The 20111-nt window shown below is 40.0% G+C and overlaps 1 protein-coding gene across 1 annotated transcript in view; it reads right to left on the bottom strand.

The window, feature by feature from the left end:
- Nucleotides 1-10430: 10430 nt before the first annotated feature.
- SLC15A1 (solute carrier family 15 member 1) overlaps nt 10431-20111 on the bottom strand; it is a 44938-nt gene continuing 35257 nt past the window's right edge. Inside the window, exons 19-23 of the mRNA XM_088792810.1 lie at nt 14509-14616; nt 14284-14389; nt 13403-13543; nt 12179-12286; nt 10431-11231 (exon numbers count right to left, since the gene is read on the bottom strand). Coding sequence (XP_088648936.1) covers nt 11046-11231; nt 12179-12286; nt 13403-13543; nt 14284-14389; nt 14509-14616 — 649 coding nt within the window. The 3' untranslated portion in view covers nt 10431-11045. The remainder of the gene's footprint in view (nt 11232-12178; nt 12287-13402; nt 13544-14283; nt 14390-14508; nt 14617-20111) is intronic.

Raw genomic sequence — 20111 nt, 5'->3', positions numbered from 1 at the left:
ATATATATATATATATATATATATATATATATATATGAATACGTATTACTCTGCCATAAAAATGAAGTCTTATCATTTGTGACAACATGGATGGACCCAGAGGGTATTATGCTAAATGAAATAAGTCAGACAGAGAAAGAAATGCCATATGATTTCACTTTTTGTGGAATCTAAAAATCAAAATAAACAAAACAGAAAAAAACTCATAGATACAGAGAACAAATTGATGGTCACCAGATGGAAGGGGGGTTGGGGGGCTGGATGAAAAAGGTGGAAGGATTAAGAAGTACAAATTGGCAGTTACAAAATAGTCATGGGGATGTAAAGTACAGCACAGGGAATGTAGTTAATAATATTGTAATAACTATGTATGGTTTCAGATGGTACTAGACCTAGTGGGGAGATCATTTTGTAAGTTATATAAATGTCTAATCACTATGCTGTACACCTGAAATAATATATTGAATGTCAACTGTAATTGAATTAAAAAATTTAAAAAATTAAAAATTAGAAAATTGCTGAGAAAGCTAAGTTCTCCAATTGTTTCTTAGCAGTACAGTATATATAATTATTACTTTGATACATACAATTCTATAGTTTTATTTTTTTAAGTATTTAAATCTTTGCTTCATTTGGAACTTATTCTGAATATATTATGCCATATGGAACCAACTTAATTTTTTCCTGGATAACTACTTTATCTTCCTAACACCATTCGTTGTAAAGTCCATATTTTCCCCAATGATTTGATATGGCGCATTTATTAAATTCTAATTCTCATAGAATTTGAGTCTATTTTGATCTTTATATTCCATTCCATTCGTTTGTCTTTTCCTGACCTGTGTGCTTTGTGTTAATTGTAGAGGTTGTATAAAATGTTGTGTTATTTGTTGGGAGACAATTATCTTTGGGTTTCTTGCATTTTTGTACATCTTCTGAGCTGAAGATGCCTTTTTCTGGGCTATCATCTTTCAAGGATATGTGTATCGCAAACAGCCTCGGAAGAGAGAGAAGTGTCTCCTAGAAGCAAAGATGATGAAAGATGTGGGCCACCTAAACTCCCCCTTCATGCAACCAACCTGGCCCTCTTGTCACCTGTGGGAGTTAGGGCTTGGGGAACCCACACAGAGAGAGGTCGATAATGTTGTCACTTTGGTTGTACCCCGTAGCTTGTACCTTCTACCAGCATCATGTGACAGGTCAGGATAACTTGTTAGCTTGCGAGAAGGGTAAAATCTCTGACCCTTCCCAGTTCTTGACTTAATCTTGTAGGGAACTCCTTCCTCAATGCTCTTCTTGTTTAGAGGCTCTCTGGTGTTCTTGCGTATGTACTTGTCTATCTAAACCTGAGAATTAGTCTAGTTCCCAAAGTCAATCAAACAAACACAAACTTGTGTTTTTATATGGAGTGTGTTCATTCCGCAGATCCATTCAGGGAGGATCTGTAACTTCATTGTGAAATGCTCCTCTTTTTTACTCTCATGGTCAATATTCTAATCCAGGTCTTATCAATTTACACGTGAACAACAGCTCTTCTTAAACTCAAGTTTTGGATTTTGTTTTAAATAAGTTGGGAGAAACCCTTTTAAACCTTAGGATGAAAAGCATAGTGGCCAAAACATGGCTTGTCACTTAATAGGACCTGGGCTTCATGTGTAAAATGGCTAATAACAAAGCGTACCCCACAGGGTTGGCGTGAAGATGAAATGAGTTCACGCATGTGGGTCGGGCATGGTAAAAGCTCAGTCACTGGCAGCAATTGTTATTATTATAATTACTTCTATTTTGTAACAGCGATCTTTCATCTCATTTGGTCAGGTATCCTAGCTCTAACCATTTTAATGTATGCAAATCGCTATGGCAAGGAAGCTTGGAAGGATTTTTAAAATATGGAAATATGATTTATGGGACACTTATCCAACATGGATTCATTAATTTGACTAATGTGTTTGTGATCATCTATAAACAGAATCCTCTCCCTCAACTGTATCTTTTAATTGAAAAACACTTTGCATTCCTCATGGAGACCACTACTTCGTCTTTTTTACAGTCTAATGAGAATGAAAGCCCTGCTGATTCAGGAAAGGGATAGCAATGGATGGTTTTGTCTGTATCAGAACTATTATGATAATTCTGAGGCCTCCATCCTTAGAAAGGTTGGTTCCACAGATGAAAACTGATAGAAGGCATAGCAATCTTAAGAGTTTTTAACTGGAATTTGGTTATTTGCTTTATTCTAAGGCATATTTTTCTATTCTCGTTATTTCATTTGGATATTAAAAGTCCTGCCTTTTACACCATAATAAAGTATCTGAATGATTTCCATGATCATATGCTGGCTTTTTAAAAATTTTATTTATTTATTTACTTATTTATTTAAAGCCTAAATCTAAAATGCAAAGGAAGTCCCAAGTTGTTAAGAACAAGTCACACTGCATAGTAACCTTTTACAGAGGCAGAAACAAAACTCAGGCAAGGCCTGCGTAGACTGTTTAGAATGGCCAGGTGGGATCTGAGGCATGGTCTCCAAGCCCAAACACACCCCTCCCCACAGCCCCCAATTCTTATGGCTCCTTAAGATCCATTCTCACTGGAGAAACCAAGAAGCTAGTTAACATAAGCTGGTTAGCAAGCATAAGAAAATCTGATCAACATATTTCTCCGGAAGAAAGATGCTTTATGAGGAATTGTGGAGATGAGCAGGAGAAAGGCTCCAAATATCAAAGTCAGACCTGAAGAGAGTGCTTCTTTTAATCCTTGATTCCCCTCAGTATCCCTCCCCCTAGTCTTCTGGCACTTTAGTTTATCAGAAACTGCTGTAATCTGAAGAGTTCTGCATAAGTAGGCACTCTGATGTGGCCAGGGTCCATATTGTCACGTTAATTGGTTCTCTCTCTTAGGCACCTTATCTCTGAGAAAAAGCATCCACTCTATTGACTGGCTCACCCAGAAGGTTGCAGCTGAAACCACAGTCCCTGCTTTTTTTTCCAGGTATAGTTTCCATAGGCCCTTCTAGGTCCAATCCCCCCTCATCTCCACTCTGCTCTCTGCCCCAGGAGGATGGTCCTATCGGAACTACAACAGGCGCCTCGTTCTGGCTTCCAGTTGGGTTCAGCCAATGGAAGCAGGAGGAGAGGGAGGGTCCGTCTTCATTCTCTTCTAGGCTGCCATGGGTTCCCTGCATACCTCCGAGGACCACAGCCGTCCCCTACGGCCTAGCTGTTCTCTCCAGGGTTTCTCAGCCTCTAGAGTAGGAAGTTATATAAGAATGCTATTTAGAGAAACAATCAGATGAAATAATTCAAAGTGTTCCCTCGGGAGAGGGAATTGGGTGGAGCAGGGAAAACGGAGGGCTGTTCTTTTTCAAAACAAGTCTTGTGGAGATCTTTGCCTTTTTAGCCTATGCATGGCTTGATTTGATAAAAAATACACTAGTTAGTGCAGAGTATTCAAAATGATGGACTGGGTTTGGACAAACATTTGATTCAGGTCAGTGTGGAGAGATTTCATGAACCCAAACCTCTAAGGAGAAGCTGACTAGGTACCTCACCTCCTTCTTGTAGCAATAAACTTGAGGTAGCGGGTGACCAGCCACTCTGCACACAACCTTGCCAAGCTAAGGGACTGTGATCTGAAAGCCTATAGCACTGCCACGTACTGTGCTTTGTGCACCTCACTGGGTGCTCTGAGAACAAAGAAGGGCCGGCAAAGCGCTGTTTCCTGTTTCTGCTGCCCACTCCACAGTGTTTAGGTCCACCATGCTTTGATATATATATATATATTTTAACTGCAAGGAGATAGAAATTTCACAGACCAGTCAAAAAGCTTCATAATGCTCTTTAATTTCTACTAAGTGCCTCACCCAACTGATAATTTGATGTTTATCCACATGAATTTTAACCTTCAGCCTGAATGTGGGAAACATAAATATCAACATCTACACCTAAAGGCTTCCTGGGCCGGGGCTGATGTTGTTGGCGTAGTGACCGGGGAATTAGGAGTGAGAAAAGAGGATGGTCAAAGAATGGTGCTTGCAGGATTCAGCAAACACCTAGATGGAGTTCCAGGAAATGGAGGGAATGTTCTAACTTTTTGGTACCCTTCCAGGGCAGATGTGGGGACAGAGTCCCAGAGAGCAGTTGCCAGGCTCTCGGCCTCACGTGGAAAGGTGCTGGCTCAGGTAGTAGATGGCCATCAGCTGTGACTAGTTGGCCCTCAGCTGTAACCAGTTAGCCATTGGCCACTGATATAACTGCCACGGCTGAGCTAGCAAGCGTGGATTGCAGTTAGCAAGAGGCTGGTGTGTTGGTTGGCAGAGAAGTGGACAGCAGGCTGCGGATTGTGTGGCTCCTGTTTCCTGTGTCTCCAACCCAACCACCAGCGAGAATATAGTGGTATGACTCTCCTACCCATGGCTCCGTTGGTGTTCCTTTTTGGCCTCACCATATCCTGCATTCTTGTGCGGGGAGTGGGACCAGGGACCCCGCATGACAGCAGAGATGGGAGCTTGATTTGGGCTACGAGGGAATCTCATGATGCTTTATTTTGTAACAAAATGTGGCCCAAGCAGGGCATGCATATATGCAATATTACAAGTTCCTCTGTGCGTAGGTTCTAATATGTCAAAGGAAAGGCACAGTGGCCTTGGCTGGCTTACCTTGCTTGAGAAAATGATCTAAAAATTACACATTTCTGTGCCAGGGATCCCAGGCACCATCGAAGCCTCCTTAGGAGACCCCTGAAACATTTTTTTCCTAGATCAAAGTCAACGTGTTTGCTCAATTAAACATTCTTATTTCCATAGATTCCTTCAGCAGGTCACATGACGATGTAAACAGAACAAGAGAGCGAAGGCCCAGGAGGAAAAGGCCCAGGATGTGAGAGGCATTTTGCAGTTTACGGAGATGTCACCACCAGCTTCCCATTACACTGGTTATTAACAACATTACGGCAGAAGCCCAAAGCTCGCCTTGCAGAAGTTCCTACCTAAGCTTTGTATTCTGAAAACTATGCAAGAATGAAAACACGCCTGTATTGTAGCTATATTACCATGCTCATCATGCCAGTCATCATAGCTTCTTGTGACTCATGATGCTTTAGGAACTGCATCTTCCCCAGTACAGATTCATTTAGATTGATGGGAGACGGAAGTTCCAACTTAAAGTTCAGAGTTTTAAATAGCTCTCCTCGTTTCCATGCACTTAACTAGAGCTAACGTTGCCATTCTAGAAAAGGCACATATTATCGTTAATCATGGTGTTTGCATCAAGCGTTAATTGTGCTTTCACACATGACACTGAATTCTGTGCCTTTGAACCTTTGTTGAGCATTAGAATCCCTGGGAGCCTTTAGGAAAAACCAGCACGTCCAGGTTGCCACCCTGGAGTTCTGATTTCAGTCACTTAGGGTGGGGCCCAGGCGTTGGAATTAGAGCTCCTCAGATGATTCTCATGAGCAGCTAGCAGTGAGAACCACTGTGCTGACAGCTTCCCAACACACATAGGACAAAACCCAAGGTCCCCATCATGACCCACAGGCTTTGCACGATCAATCTGAGTCACCTGTCCCTCATCCCTTGCTCACCACACTCCAGACACAGGAGCCTCTTTGCCATTCTCAAACACACCAACCAAATTCTCATGTCAGGGAGTTTGCCATTCTTAGGACCCCTTCTGGAATGTTCTTCCCATAGGCATTTGCCTGTCTTGCTCCCTTACTCCATTCAGGTCTCTGCTCAAATGTCATCTCCTCAGAGAAGCCCTCGTTGGACATCCCATCTGAAATAGCAGCCTGCACCACTCTGTCCTCTTACTCGGTTTATTTTTGCTTGACAGCACTTGAAGCATATAGCATCAACATCTGGTATTACATATTTATCAGTTTATCTGCGATACATCAATGCCTGGGAGACAGTAGAAGCTTAATAAGTGTTTTTGAACGAATAAAGAGTGGATGAGGGTAGATGTGAAATAAAGCAAACCCTGGTATGGAGCAAGTACTTGATACATGTTTCTGTCCCAACGCACAAAAAGCCAGTTGCTGTCACATGCTGCCTCGTGACATACTGAGGAACAGCGACCCCTGCTGGAATTTGTATCTGAGTCCCAGAGAGAATAAAAGTCCACTAATGCCAGTCGCAAGAAAGAAACTTATATAAATACTCAGTATCCGATGAGGCCTTCTGATGTGCATTCATGAAAACTTCCTAATAAGATAATTCTAACATTTACAAAAGCCTTTGATTGGACACATTTCCCCAAGCGTGTTCTCTTCTGCCATCTTGTGGCCAAGATGGGGAACTTCCATACAGTTTGCAACGACCTCGCTTAGTCAAAAGGAAAATCCGGGGCTACTGAGTTTGCCTAGAGCCATTTTCGCAAACCAGCGGTGGTCATTTGACCAAGCGCCGGCGCTACCCAGCTTCTCGGGCTTCCATTTTTCAGGAACATGAAACAACCGAGGTAACTGCCTCGTTTGGTGGCTTCTGCCGAAGGGACAGCTGAGAGAAGCGCCTGAGGACCACCTCCCCGGAGCCCAGCTGTGCCGGAACTTCGTCGTCCCATTCTGACACAGCCCTCATTATTAACCTGTCACAACTAGACCCTGATGATTTGGTCTGGACACTTAATAAATACTTGTGAACTCCATGAGGGCGGGCTTTATCTGTTTTGTACCCCGGTATATTAAACCACAATTAGCACAGAACACGTTACTAAATAGTTGTTGAAGGAATGAGATAAGAATTGCTGGCACTTATAGAGCACTTGCTACATGCCATGCACTTTACCGACATCAGCTCACAAATGATGCTGACCAATAGGTCCTGGTTGCCCAGGACTACCCAGGAATTCGCTCAGTCCCTGACAAATGGGGACAGTTGGTACCTGTTTTTGTCAGCTCAGGCTGCCATAACAATATACCACACACTGGAGGGCTTAAACAGCACAACATAAATTAATTTTCTTACAATTCTGGAGGCTAGAAGTCCAAGATCAAGATGTCATCAGTGTTGCTTTCTGGTGAGAGCTCTCCTCCTGGCTTGTAGACTGATGCCCTTCTCACTGAGGGGAGAGGGGTGCTCTCCTTTCCTCTTCTTTTAAGGGCACTAATTCCATCAGGAGGGCTTACTCCCTCCTGGGATGCCTGCTGTAGGGCCTTAATTCTTATTGAAAACACATGGGTTGTGACTTTTAGTAGCTGAGTGAGACATACAGGCATACCTTATTTTATTGTGCTTCATAGATGTTGCAGTTTTTACAAATTGAAGGTAAGACCCTCCACCAGCAAAAAGATTACAACTTGCTTATTGTAACACATGCTTTATTGCAGTGGCCTGAAACCAAACTCACAATACCTCCAAGGTATGCCTGTACTAAGTATTCTTTCCAAGCTTGTAAATCAAACCAAGGACCCCAAGTTAAGACTCATGACTTAACTGAAGTTTAGTCTCTGGAGGTTGGTCTTACGAAGACCAAAATCCAGGCTGAACAGCAGGGGGCAGCAGAGAATGTCATCTCTGTCAAAAGGTACAGTTTAGGGAAAGGCTCTTGGCATCTGTGGCTGGCAACTGCAGAGCTGGGGAAACCTGTCAAACAGAGTTTTGTGACAGACGGCCTGTACCTCCCTCCTCTCTCTTTCCTGTGGTAATGGGGGACAGAGAACATTTTAGGAGCTCTTTATAAAATGGAAGCTGTTAAGGGAAATACACTCCTCTGTGGAATGGGAATAATGATAGTAATCTGTATTATAGGGCTGTTGCAAGGATTACACGCATGTAAACTTCATGCAATAGAGTGCTTAACATGCTGTCTGCACATATTCAGTGTCCAATAAATGTTAACTACTATTGTTTGTCATAAAAAATGTGGCTTCAAAAAATTTCCAGAATTACATGACAAAATCTATGGCTACAATGGTCAATAAAAATCAAACTTGAACACACATTTAATAAAATAATTTTACAAAGTCTAAGATAGATTGCCAAATAAATATTTCACCACTCTGAAAGAAATAAAAGACATCTACAAAAAAAAGAAGATAGATAGATAGATAGATAGATAGATAGATATAAATGTGGAAACAAAACAAAAACAGTTTGATATGAAAAAGATTCATATACACATTATAAGCAAACACTTCTCAAAATATTCTGGCTTTTTGGTATAAGCGATGAAGTCCTGCTATTTCCAAAGAAAGCATTTCCATGATCACCAACCCATGCTGAATTGTACTTTAATAGTCAGCCATTCTTTAATGTCAGAGTACTATTTTGGTTATATACTGATCAGTACAGAACTTAGAGAAAGGCGTATTACACAAAAAAATGGGGGCCGAGGGAAGGGCAGAAGACCAGAGGTCATTGATCTGGTCACATGCATCCCTTCTGTCACCCCTGCCCCATGACAATTGTCATTGTCTAATGTCTCACGTCTAGAACACCCATGTTGGCACCCATCAGTCTTGATATGTTTGGAAGAAGTGGTCAAATAATAGCCAGAAGGAAGCTAGCTCTGAATATTTAACACTGATGAGCAAAGTGCCCCAGTTCCCCTCTGCACCCTCATCACTTCATTTAAAGGCCAATGAAAATGATGTAGGAGTCCTTTCTGACCATGTGCAAAGGAATCTAGTGTTAACATCAGAGTCCATAGAGGGGTGGGCCTTCATTCAAATATTTGGAAGTCTGTCGTGTGCCAGACGCCATCAAACAAAGAATTTTTAAGACCTCAAAATGTCTGGCATTCTCTGTTTTGTAGGAGAAGAAAGTGAGAGCTAAAAAGTCCAGAGTGGCCCAAAGTTACCCAGGGGCTGTAAGAGGAAGTAAGACTAGAACATCTTTTTTTTTTTTTTTTTAAAGATTTTATTGGGGAAGGGAAACAGGACTTTATTGGGGAACAGTGTGTACTCCCATGGCTTTTTTCCAAGTCAAGTTGTTGTCCTTTCAGTTTTAGTTGTGGAGGGCACAGCTCAGCTCCAGGTCCAGTTGCTGTTTCTAGTTGCAGGGGGCACAGCCCACCATCCCTTGGATAGGAGTTGAACCAGCAACCTTGTGGTTGAGAGCCCACTGGCCCATGTGGGAATCGAACCGGCAGCCTTCGGAATTAGGAGCATGGCGCTCTAACCACCTGAGCCACCAGGCCGGCGCTAGAATATCTTTTGAGGATTTAAGATTAGTTCTCTTTCGGTTATTCACAAAAGAGGGTAATGAAAACTGAGTGCTCATCACTGTAACTCTTGATTTCCCCCATCAAAGGCAGAAGGTAGAAGTTAGAAGGTAGAAATGATCAGAGAGTTGAAATTATATAGCTAGTCGTTCACACTAGAGTTTATTAATTAGGCTCATTCAAACCTTATAGAATTTCAGTTCTTTGCCTCTTCCATCTCACTCCTCATAGCCCAAGAGGCTGAAAACACTTATTTGACACATAGAGGACTACCAGGTCCTGGAGACTGAACGTAGAACAGGATACGCACAGAGCTTTCAGTCATGGGAAAGCTTGATAGTTAGGAGACACCGAGGGATGTGTGACGGGAGAGAGCTGAGGAGAAACAGCCTAAAGTGGGCGGATGGGGACAGGGAAACTCTTGGAGGAAGTGGCCTGAATCCTGAAAATGACGAGGACTGAGTCAGGTGGACAGGGTGGGTGAGCAATGGGTAGAGAATAAATGTCTCAGGACCTGATTTTTCTTTTGCTTTTGACCTGAAAGTGAGAACTTGATGTATTCCAAGAACTAGAAAAACTCAATGTGGGTTGGATCAGAGTGAACAGAGAGAAAAAAGGTATGTCCAGAGAAAAAAGGCCTCAGAAGCCCCAGTGAAGAAATGAGCACTGACCCTGACAGGGGAGAAGGTCTTCGGCAAGGTTTGATCATTACATTTACGTGTCTCACTTTGGACTTTGAATCCTCCCTTTCACTGAGGAGCGTGTGCATGAAGCATCTGAGAGCTCCAACACGGGCCCTTCCTCCTAATCCAGAAACTGGTTCCAATATTCAGAGTTGTGCATGAGTTTGTGTAATAACAGTTGCTTTTTATAGGAATACCAAAGTAGATTCATTCTGGGAATGGTTAAACAATAAATATAGGATGAATTAGGCATTAAGTGTTTGTAATGGTTTGGAAGAATTTTTATTCAAGCAGAAAAATGCTTGTGAGTATTAAGGACAACATTTTGAGATGGTATATAAATACATACACAGAAAGATACCGGTAATGAAAAAGAAGTGTAGATATATATACTATACCTGGGGAAAATAGGACCAGAAAGAAACAAACCTTGATATTTCACGTTCCTAGAATTTATTATATGTAGGGGTTTCTTTTCTTCATGCTTTTATCAACTTCTGATGAAATTTTAGTAAGTGTACACAGATTTAATAACCAGGAAACATATTAAGGCTTTCTCACCATAGTCAAAGACACACAGACATTTATTCTTAAGAATGGGGATTTATTTCATATTATTAAAACTCCAAAAATCATTACTGGCTTTTACTGGAGTGGTCTTTTGAGTTACACATAATTTAAAAAGAGGTAGGGACTGGGAAAACAAAACAAAAAACAAAAAGTAAAGTTGTTAGCTAATACTAGCTGGTACTTATTATATGCCATCTGAAAGCCTATAAATTCACTTTCACATTGTCTCCTGCCTTGTTTAACATGGTTTTCACAGTGTTAGAAGGCAAACAATATGGAACTTTGTCAACCTTTCAAGAACTGTTAGTCCAAAATAACTTCATTTGTGTGGTAGGAAAGAGGTTAAACACAGGGTATGCTCTCAGTGTTGTAAAAGTGCGTGCGTGCGCGTGTGTGTGCACGCACACTTTAAATAAAACTTCTCTTAAAAAAAAACCCAAAGATTTCTTCCAGCGTTTTAGGTTGCTGCTAAGCCACCACTGATAGTTGCTTAGAAAATCATTTTCTTGGTGTGGTTCACAATTCTGGAGTCTTTCCCATCAGGGGCCATCCAACAGTGTCCTGCCCCTGGGGACAGAAGTCAGGGCATGTCCTGGGCCCCGTCCATCCTCCACTTGCTTGCTGACATTCACATCTGTGTCTGTGAGACAGGATCCAATTTGCAGTATGGGTTTTCTGTGTTCTTTTTCTTCTCATCGTCGTCAAACTGAGCTTCAATCTCTGCTGGATTGACGTAGGTGTAGAATCGAGCCATGATGGCAAAGACGATGCAGACAACCAGGAGCAATGCAGCAAACAGAACGTACTCGGCCCACTTGGAAGGAATGGCAGTTGGAGCAAGAAAGAAACAGAAACAAGACCGGTTATAATAGTAGATCTAGCACATGTGTGGAAGGTGCTTTGAAAATAAATTGTTCGAGAAAATTGCTGGGCTCCTGCCCTAGATATAGAATGCTCAGTTATGGCCACAACAAATACAGAAGGGCCAGTTTTTCTCGAATGCTCAAGCATGAGGACAACATTTTTCTAATAGCACTGGAACGCAGAAACACAAGACTTTGGGAAGATGAGAGAAAATTTCTGAAAAACCCAAGTCTTAAGGCATGTAGCTGGCCCCTGAAAGGATGGATACCAGGAAAACACCTGGCAGTGGTCTTGAAAGAAAAAGACTGTGCTGGCCCCTCATGTTATCCCTTCGCAGTCCCTTGAGGTCATGAGCACACAGCATTAGTACAGGGCCTGAGCGGACCCCGTAGGGGAAGTGATGAAATTGATGGGATGGGGTAACGGACAACTCCCTTATAAGGTAGATATACTCAAGTGCTGAAGGAGAGAGTTTAAGTATCATAAAAAGCCCCTACTTTATTTTAACTGGAAAAATTACAATACCCTTTAGAATGACTTTAACTTTAGGTATTACCGGTATGACAGCTTCTGGATAACATGTGAGTTTTGGGGCCATTAGGTTGCATTCACAGAAGCTAGGAGAGATCATTTCTTTGCTGGTAAACCACATTACGGGATATGGATATTAACCCAACCCGGTTATTTGGGTTGTGTGCTCTCAACTGTAAAACACCCAGTGGAAATAAGAAGAACCAGCAAATGCTGGATCATAAGACCATTTGGTAGCTGCCCTGTTTGGCTGGTCTGGCAGTTTTATTCAGCCACTCGCTGAGATGACCATGTATATGCAGATGGCTGGGGAGGGTCATCATGATGACCACTCACGAGTAAGATGCTCTCCTTTTCCTCCCGTACCTGTTCACTGAACTGGCCAGCTCCTGCCACGATGAGCACGATGATGTTCCCAACTGCCACTGTCAACAGCCATCCTGCTTGAAGCACTGACTTCATGTTGGAAGGCGCCTGAGGAAGCAACACAAAGACAGTCCCAATCTAGAGCTCAGCCTTAGCAGGCGAATACAACTCATGATGCCTTTCCTTAAGCAGTCTACCCTAAAAGTGTACATTAAAAGTCAGGCTGGTTTAGATGTAACAGGGATAATCGCTTGGACAGCAAGATACCCCAAATGCTCAAGTTGCAAGAACATACAAGGAGCCCTTGTTTTACATTCTTCACATACTTGCAAAGCTGCCATCCTACACGGACAAATCTATAGATGAACAGATCCTATTTCTACAGAGGAGTTTCCAAGCAAAGCCATCCAGCACGATACCATCTTCCCTCCTTGCGGAGGCTGCTCTCTGAGCTGTGAGTTCCCTCTTCTGTGAGCTTCCCTGCCAGGTCACCAAAACCCCTCTTCAAACTCTTGTCACCTGTGTTAGTTATAGTCACCTTCTTTATTAGAGTGTGAGGTCACCACAGAAAAGGATTATCCAGTTCATATTTACAACCTTTACTGCAAAAGTTGGAGGTAATAGATAATGTGGGCATACAAAAACTATAATTGTAGTTTTAATTAAATCACTCATAAATTAAGCTCCAAGTCATGTATCCGAAAAATTTGTCTCATCGATATAATATACATAAAAGCAATCATATATATATGTAAATATTCTTTTACCTTTTGAAAGCCAGGTCTTTATCAGTGTGTTTACTGGGAGCTACAGAGAGACCTCAACTGAGCTTTCAAGATAATGAGGACAAAGACTTGGAAATGAGCACTGTTGATACCATTTGGTGGCTTCAGAAAGCAGAGTCTACTGGCTATTGTGACCCTGGTAACAGTCATTCATACAGTTTTTCCTACTTAGGACTACAAACCTCTGTGTATGACTGTGGGAATACAAACACGTATGATATTAGCACGCACAAAGCTAAATAGTAATATTCTCAGTCAATAAAGACAAGACTTGGTGATCTCAAAAAACCTTGATTGGTGGAAAATGCCATAATGCTTTCTAGAAATATTTTAAACTATAAATATATGACCACCCCAGATGTACAGTACATGAAGTCCCAGCAGCATTTTGAAAGGCAGGGGTACAGGGAAAGGGTGGTAAAAACAATGAACACGAAACCTGGGAATATGAGAACTCCAATCCTGTAACAGAGAAAACCACTTCGCCACAGGTCATGAGGAAATACTGTGGGATTTGCAGAGCCATGCTAATCGTGTTGGGTGAAATATCTTCAAACATCTTCGGTTCAGGGCAGTCATCCTAAACCAATAAGGCCAAAAATTAAAATCACGATTGCTTCTAAAAGAAAAGTTCCTCAAACAGGCAACTTGAGTTTGGACTTCTAGGGTTGTGTCAAGTACACATTTGCAATGTAAGTACACAACACTGCTTTTTATACTTGTGATGAGATGGCCCTCGTGGGAGTTGAAAATATGTTCACTAGTGTTTTCCTCTTCAATAAGAGGGTAGATTGTTAGTCAGGTTTGTTTAAAATATCGCCATCTCTTTAAACTACAAGTGTCAGATACAGGTCAACATGAACTTTTAGTAAGAGAAAGTCAGCCTGTTCAATTTTCGTCTAACGGTGAACTTAAGTCAATGGTAAGTTAAAGAACTGGTGGTGAATTCTAAGCCCATTTAACACATTTTTTGCGGGGAAACGAGTAAACTTGTCATATCGCCTCTAGTTGGAACCGGCAAAAATTTTGCAAAGTAAATAAATAGAGACCTCTTTTTAAACTAAAACACTGAAAGTTTCATAGAAAAATATCAAATAGATCGAAAGATATGAATATTTTACGGAAAGTCTAATTTTGGCGAGAAAATGTCAAAAAAGCCCCGCGTTACGACGTGATTTGGCGGGAAAATGCCCGCTTACAATTAAAATACAGATGCTAATACTACTCTAGTCAAATCATTACTACATCCTAAGTGTGTGTGAGGACTCAGATCAAGAAAGTTGGAGTAGAACTTCTGATACGATGGAATGAGTTACTGACCTTCCTACTGATTACATAGGTATATGCACTACCGAATCCAAAGTCTGATTCAAAAGATTTATTACACCTTTCTGGAATCTCTGCTGAGGTTAGTGTGAAGCGTTTTCTATGAAAAAAAGAATAATACAGGTTAACAGAGTTGGTATTAAATGCTTCAATGTATTGTTTAAAGAAAAACTTGAAATCCTTGAAATTTGGAACAAAGGGTCCAGTATAGGTACTTACGAGCCGGAAGGTAAAAACTGATATTCGCTGGCGTTGTAATTGGTGACATTTGCATAAGTTGTACCATCCACTGTGACGTTGAAGCTCTTGTACAAAGCATTTACAAATCTGAAACAGAAAACCATGTACTTTGTGACTGGACTATGGAATGATTTGTTTGAGGTCACAGTTACGTACACCTGAAATCGGTCTATGCTCCCTATCAGAAGGAATTTAAGATGTTCACAGAATATTTTTAGAGTAAAAGCAGAAAGTAAGCAATTATGCCCTTGCTTACTCACTCATGAGAACACATCTAAAAGAATTTTTTGTTTTTTTTAACACAGTTAAATGCCAGGAACTGTTCTAAGTACTTTGTAACTAGGAACTTGAATTTCAATGATGTTTTGGATATCAAGTATGGACTGAAATAGGTGATGATCCCTTTCCCTTCAAGAAGGAAGCCATGCCTTTGTGTTCCTTGCTTCAGAAGCTTTAGAGCTAAAGTGGTGAAGGACCCAAAGCAGAAGTTGCTGAGAACCTAAAAGACAGCTTCCAACGGGGGTTTCTTTTCGGGAGTTGGGAAGGGAAGCCCATTTATTTCCCTTACCTCTAAAGAGGAGCCTGAGGCAGGGAGGGGCTCTAAGGGATGGAGAGGAAGAAGTGGGCCAGCCCAGCAATCAGAAACAGTTTGGGGACCCCCGCTCAGGGAGTGGAACCTATGCCTGCAGGTGACAGTGACTGGCACCCCGCTGGAATACAGCTAGAAATGGAATACCCAATAAGACGGGCACACACTCCCACGATTTCAGTCTCTACAAAGGCCCTGTGCCCAAGCTTCACGTGGAACCAGCTGAGCTGTATGGGCGGATGATTAGAGCTCCCTTCTTTGAGTGTTCCTGGCTAGAGAAGACCCTGACACTCTTATGCTACCCCAGGGAAGAGAAGGGTGCTGCCCAAAATAAGACAGTTGATTTTTCCTACCAGATGGGTGACTGAAGGTTTACAGCAGACTATCCAATGTAGAGAATGGGAAGAAATAATAGTGTACAGCCAAGTACAGCAAAGAATAATTTAACTTCTACATCCCTAAAATATGTGGACAAGTTAACACTGTGGCAACAAGTAATATTGGTCAGATTCTAGGGACTGGGAGAACACTTCAGTGAATTCAACTCAGGTCCTGACACCCTTAGGCATTTGACTTGGTGCAGTATGATAGGTGATTAATACAGAAAACTGAACCAGATATGAGTCGACAGGAGCCCAATAGGTAGAATTAGGCTCCAAATTACAAAAGCTACTTTTATCAACAATTGAGATGAATCATTCAAAGGAATAGTGGGTAGGAAGTAAACCCTTGGGCCTGGGTCCTAACTGTATAAGATTCTGAATAAATTCCACCCTAAGATTAGAGTACTATTACCTGCCTGACATATGTCTCAGACTGGTACAAGATACCAAAAAAATGAAAATAATCTGAAACAATGCAACATCACATATATCAGATGCACATATAGAAACACAGTGACACGTAAGCAGCAAACACACTCTGCTTTGAAGGGTGAGGAGAGCAGAGATCCAAGGTCTACTGTGCTCTAACGGTTTTGATCAGGCACAGTCCTGGAGTCCCATGAAGGCTCGAGTTAGCTCAGGCCTCTTAGGAGGACTGAGAGCTAAGGCTGCAAAGTGACTATGGAATGAGATATGGAGAATGGGAACCAGCTGAGAAAATGACAAGACGGGACCAATTCTTTAAAGAATAACCAAGGGGCTGAGAGTTGTTCCTTCTAATTTTTTTTTTTTTAAATGGCTTTGTGAGATAAATTCACGTACCACCAAATTCATCCATTTAAAGTGTACAATTCAGTGGCTTTAGTATGCACACAGGGTTGTGCAACCATCACAATAATCTAATTCTCAGCCCTCCAAAGAGAAACTCAATACCCATTAGCAGTGATTCTCCGTGCCCCGTGCCCCCAGTCCTTGGAAACCATGAAGCTGCTCTCTGTCTCTGCGGATTTGCCCGGCATTTCATGTAAATGGAACCCTACAGTATAGGGTCTTTCATGTCTGGCTTCTTTCACTTAGCATAATATTTTTAAGGTGCATTAATGTTAGAGCATATATCAGTAGGCACTTCATTCCTTTTTATGGCTGAATAATATTCCATTATATGGATAGATCCTAGTTTGTTTATCAGTTGATGAGCATTTGAGTTGTTTCCACATCTTGTCTATTTTGAATAACACTGCCATGAACATTCATCTACAAGTTTTTGGGTAGACATATGTTTTCATTTCTTTCGGGTATATACTTAGGAGTAAAATTGCTGGATCATATGGTAACTCTAGGTTTAACATTTTGAGGAATAGTTTTTCAAAGTGGCTGCATGATTTTATATTTCCACCAGCAGTTTATAAGGATTCTAATTTATCCACATCCTCACCAACACTTATTACTGTCTGTTTGTTTTAAAATTAGAGCCTAGTGAGTGTGAAGCAGTATCTCATTGTGGTTTTGATTTGTATTAGTCAGATCATAGTCATCCCTAATGACTAATGATATTGAGAACCCTTTTCTGTGCTTTTTGGTCATTTGTATATTTTCTTTGGAAAAATGTCAATCGAAATACTTTGCCCCTTTAAAAAAATTGGGTTATTTTTCCTTTTATTATTGATTTGTAAGAATTCTTTATATATTCAGAATGTAAGCCTCTTATCAGATATATGATTTGCAAATATTTTCTCTCATTCAGTGAGCTGTCTCTTCACTTTCCTGATGATATCACTTGTAGTACAACAGTTTTCAATTTTGATGAAGCCCAAGTTACTATCATTTTCTTTTGTTGCTTGTGCTTTTGGTCTCATAGCTAAGAAATCATTGCCTAACCCAACATCTCAAAGATTTACTCCTATTATTCTTCTACAAATGCTATTGTTTTTGTTATAGTAGGTCTATGATCCATTGAGTTAAGTTTTGTGTATGGTACCAGGTAGAGAAGGTCTAACTTTAGACTTTTGCATGTGGATTTCCAGTTGTTCCAGCAACATTTGTTAAAACCTTCACAATTTTTTTTACACAGTTTTTTGAATGAAGGTTTCTTTTTGAATTTACTTATGACCAATTATGCCTCACCATCACTTCCTCCTTAAAGTATCATTATCAGTATCACAGTAATGAAAACCAGGATTGAAATAAACTGAACTTACAACCAGGCCTCTGCATAGCTTTTTTCAAATCTTAAATTGAGATTTTTTTTTTTATAAACTCATGAAGCATACAATCACATTATCTACACTAATGATTTCTGTACCCATAATGAATAAAAATATTCAGTAAAATATTGTTTTTTGCTTTTCTCACCTTTTTTATATTTTTTGTGTGTTACTTATCATGCACATATTAATTTGGTACAATGGTTTATATATAATTTATAAAGGATACCATATTTATAATGGGTGCATGTCCAAAATGTTTTTATTGAATGTGATAAAAAGTCTAAAGACCACTGCCCTAGAGAAACTTCTCACATGTAGAAAAATAAACATATATGAATGTGGGTTGTAGCATTGTTTGGAAAAAATGAGAATAACCTAAGTTTCCTTGAATAGAGAAATGGATAAATAAATAGTGGTATATCTACGCAATGGAATATTATAAGGTAGTTTAAGTGCATGAGTAAGGGATATATATGTTGATATGGCTAAATATTAAAATAATATTTTATATTATTGTAAACTGACATATACACAGGACAATAACATATTGTTTAAAAACATGCTCAAAATTATTTATAAATACACATGTATGTAATAATATATAACGTTAAAAATGCATGAGGAAGATTAATATCAAATTCTTGATCAACGCCTTTTGAGCCTTTTGAGGCACACTTTTGCTTGGGCCAGCTCCTAACCCTTCGGAGTTCTTTCTCTTCTAATAAACTGCTCTTTCACCACTTTAAAAAAAAAAAAATTCTTGATCAATTTTTGATTGAAGTACTGCCACCTTATTTAAAAGACTCTATTTAGGGTAGTTTATTAAAAGGATACCATTTTGCCTAAAATTCTCTGTACTCTTTCTTTAATTCATATGTTACTCATAAATCTGACTTCCTGAAATTCTTGAAGTTGTTCTATTTATCAGTTAGTTTCTGACTAGTTGTTCAGAACTTCTCTTTTTTTAATGGGTTGTCTCCTGGACATTACTGAAATAATAAAGCCTTGGATCTTTTAAGGATTTGATGTTGCAATTAAAAGAAAAAATTTTCTGGTATATCTTTTACTTCATGGGTGGGTTGGTGGGGTAGTGTTGCTGATTTCATGGGTACTTCTTTTCCAAGATCTCAACAACAAAAAAAACAACAAAAACAAATGAAGCTTTAACAGTGTCAGAACAAGAAAGGATACCACAATTTAAACTATTCATTTCCAAAGAAACCAAAACAATGAATTCTGAGTCACAAAAGAATAATCTGAGGCACAAAGGAAATCCCAGAGGCACTTCCAGCTCAGAAACAACTACAAAGATCAGAAAAGGGCCAGGTGACCATTATCAGGGTATTTCCTTCCAGATCTGCTAGGGCAGTTGTGTTACGTGTATGTGTGGGAGAGAGGAACAATCGAGAAGACACAAAAGAAGACGTTATGGACTGAATTGTGTCCTCACCCCCCAAATTTACATGTTGAAATCCAAACCCTCAGTACTTCAGAATGTGACTGTATTTGGAGATAGGGTCTTTTAAGAGATAAAATAAGGTCATTTAATCTATTTGGTATCGTCAAATCATTAATCTATTTTTATCGTCAAATAAAAAAAAATATTATAGCCATCTAACAGGTGTGTCATGAAACTCACCGTGGTTTCAATTTATATTTCCTTAATGGCCAATGGGGTTGAACCTCCTTTCATGTCTTTATTTGCCATTTGTATGCCTTCTTCAGTGAAATGTCCATTAAAATCTTTTGCTCTATTTTTTTTTAAACTGGGTTATTTTCTAATTATTGAGTTTTGAGAGTAATTATATATTCTGGATACAAATTCTTTGTGAGATATGTGATTTGTAAATATTTTCTACCCGTATGTAGCTTATCCTTTCATTCTCTTAACAGTGAGATTTACAGAACAAATGTTTTTAGTTTTTAGTTTGGACGAAATCTAAGTTATTAATATTTTCAAACACATATATGACATTTTTTTTACCATATATATCATATATATATAGTGGAATTACATATACAATGGAATATTATTCAGCCACAAAAAAAGAAGGTAATCCTGCCATTGTGACAATATGGCTAGAAGGCATTCTGCTAAGTGAAATAAGCTGGACAGAGGAAGACAGGTACCATATGGTATCAATGTGGAATCTAAAATAATAGTTGAACTCATAGAAATAGAGAGTAGAATGGTGGTTGCCATGGACTGGGGGGGTTGGGGTGGGAGGGAAGTGGCGAGATGTTGATCAAAGGATGTAAACTTTCCCTGCTCAGATGAATAAGTTCTAAGGATCTAGTGTACAACATGGTGACTATAGTTAATAATACTGTATTGTATAGTTGAAATCTGCTAAGACATTAGATCTTAAACATTCTTAACACAAATAAAGGTAACTGTGAGAA

Source organism: Rhinolophus sinicus, chromosome 16, assembly GCF_057876585.1.
Source record: "Rhinolophus sinicus isolate RSI-liver-muscle chromosome 16, RSI-T2T, whole genome shotgun sequence".
In the NCBI taxonomy this organism is placed as follows: Eukaryota; Metazoa; Chordata; class Mammalia; order Chiroptera; family Rhinolophidae; genus Rhinolophus; species Rhinolophus sinicus.
The sequence above is the reverse complement of the archived record's forward strand: the minus strand, read 5'-3'. Positions and strand labels throughout refer to the sequence as shown.